This window comes from Galeopterus variegatus, unplaced genomic scaffold (assembly GCF_000696425.1).
Source record: "Galeopterus variegatus unplaced genomic scaffold, G_variegatus-3.0.2 Scaffold2168, whole genome shotgun sequence".
NCBI classification, from domain to species: domain Eukaryota; kingdom Metazoa; phylum Chordata; class Mammalia; order Dermoptera; family Cynocephalidae; genus Galeopterus; species Galeopterus variegatus.
Window position 1 is genome coordinate 136,604 of NW_007728279.1, and position 703 is coordinate 137,306.

At 57.9% G+C, this 703-nt stretch overlaps 1 protein-coding gene across 1 annotated transcript in view; it reads left to right on the forward strand.

Moving 5' to 3' along the window:
* The window catches only part of LOC103597032 (chromosome unknown open reading frame, human C17orf96), an 810-nt gene extending 570 nt beyond the window's left edge, over positions 1-240 (forward strand). The window contains exon 2 of the mRNA XM_008580835.1: positions 6-240. Within this exon, the coding sequence (XP_008579057.1) occupies positions 6-240 (235 nt within the window). The remainder of the gene's footprint in view (positions 1-5) is intronic.
* Positions 241-703: the final 463 nt, after the last annotated feature.

Consider the following 703-nt stretch of genomic DNA (forward strand, 5'->3'; position numbering starts at 1 on the left):
CGCCGCCCCGCCCCGACGCTCCCCACCACCAGCACCTTCAGCCTCCTCGACTGCTTCCCCTGCCCCCCGGCCCTGGTGGTGGGGGAGGACGGAGACTTAGGGCCGGCATCCTCGCTTCGCCTCCAGGGAGACTCTAAGCCTCCGCCTGCCCACCCGCTGTGGAGGTGGCAGATTGGGGGTCCCGCTGTCCCTGAGCCCCCTGGCCTCAAATTCTGGGGAATCAACTTGGAAGACTCCTGAGCGTGAGATCTGTTTTGCCAAAAGGAAAAAGTTGGGGCACGGCCAAACTGCGGGCTCGAGGAAAGAGCCTCGTTTTCTCACATTTGCCTTTTCCCTTCCTTTACTTTTATGGGCTGTGGGCAGAAGGACCTCAAATGACAGTGATCTTCAAGCACCTAAGTGGTCGGAGTGACATTCCCTCCCCTCCATCGTTTGCAGAGGAACCAGGAGCTGGAGTAAGGAGAAGGCTTAACCGAAAAAGGCTGAATGACATAGATTCCAATCCCTCCCTCCTTCCATCTTGGATCTCTGGGGGCAGGGCCTTAACCCCAGTGGGAGCAAAGGAGGCCACCGCTCAGACCAAAAAAAAAAAAAAAAAAGGGAGGAAGACCTTGGTGATGGACAAACCGGTTGTGTTTCTGTGTCTGTGGGCTAGCCTGGGGGTGTGGGGGCTGTGGGAACTGTGGAGGGGGTGGGGAGGTGA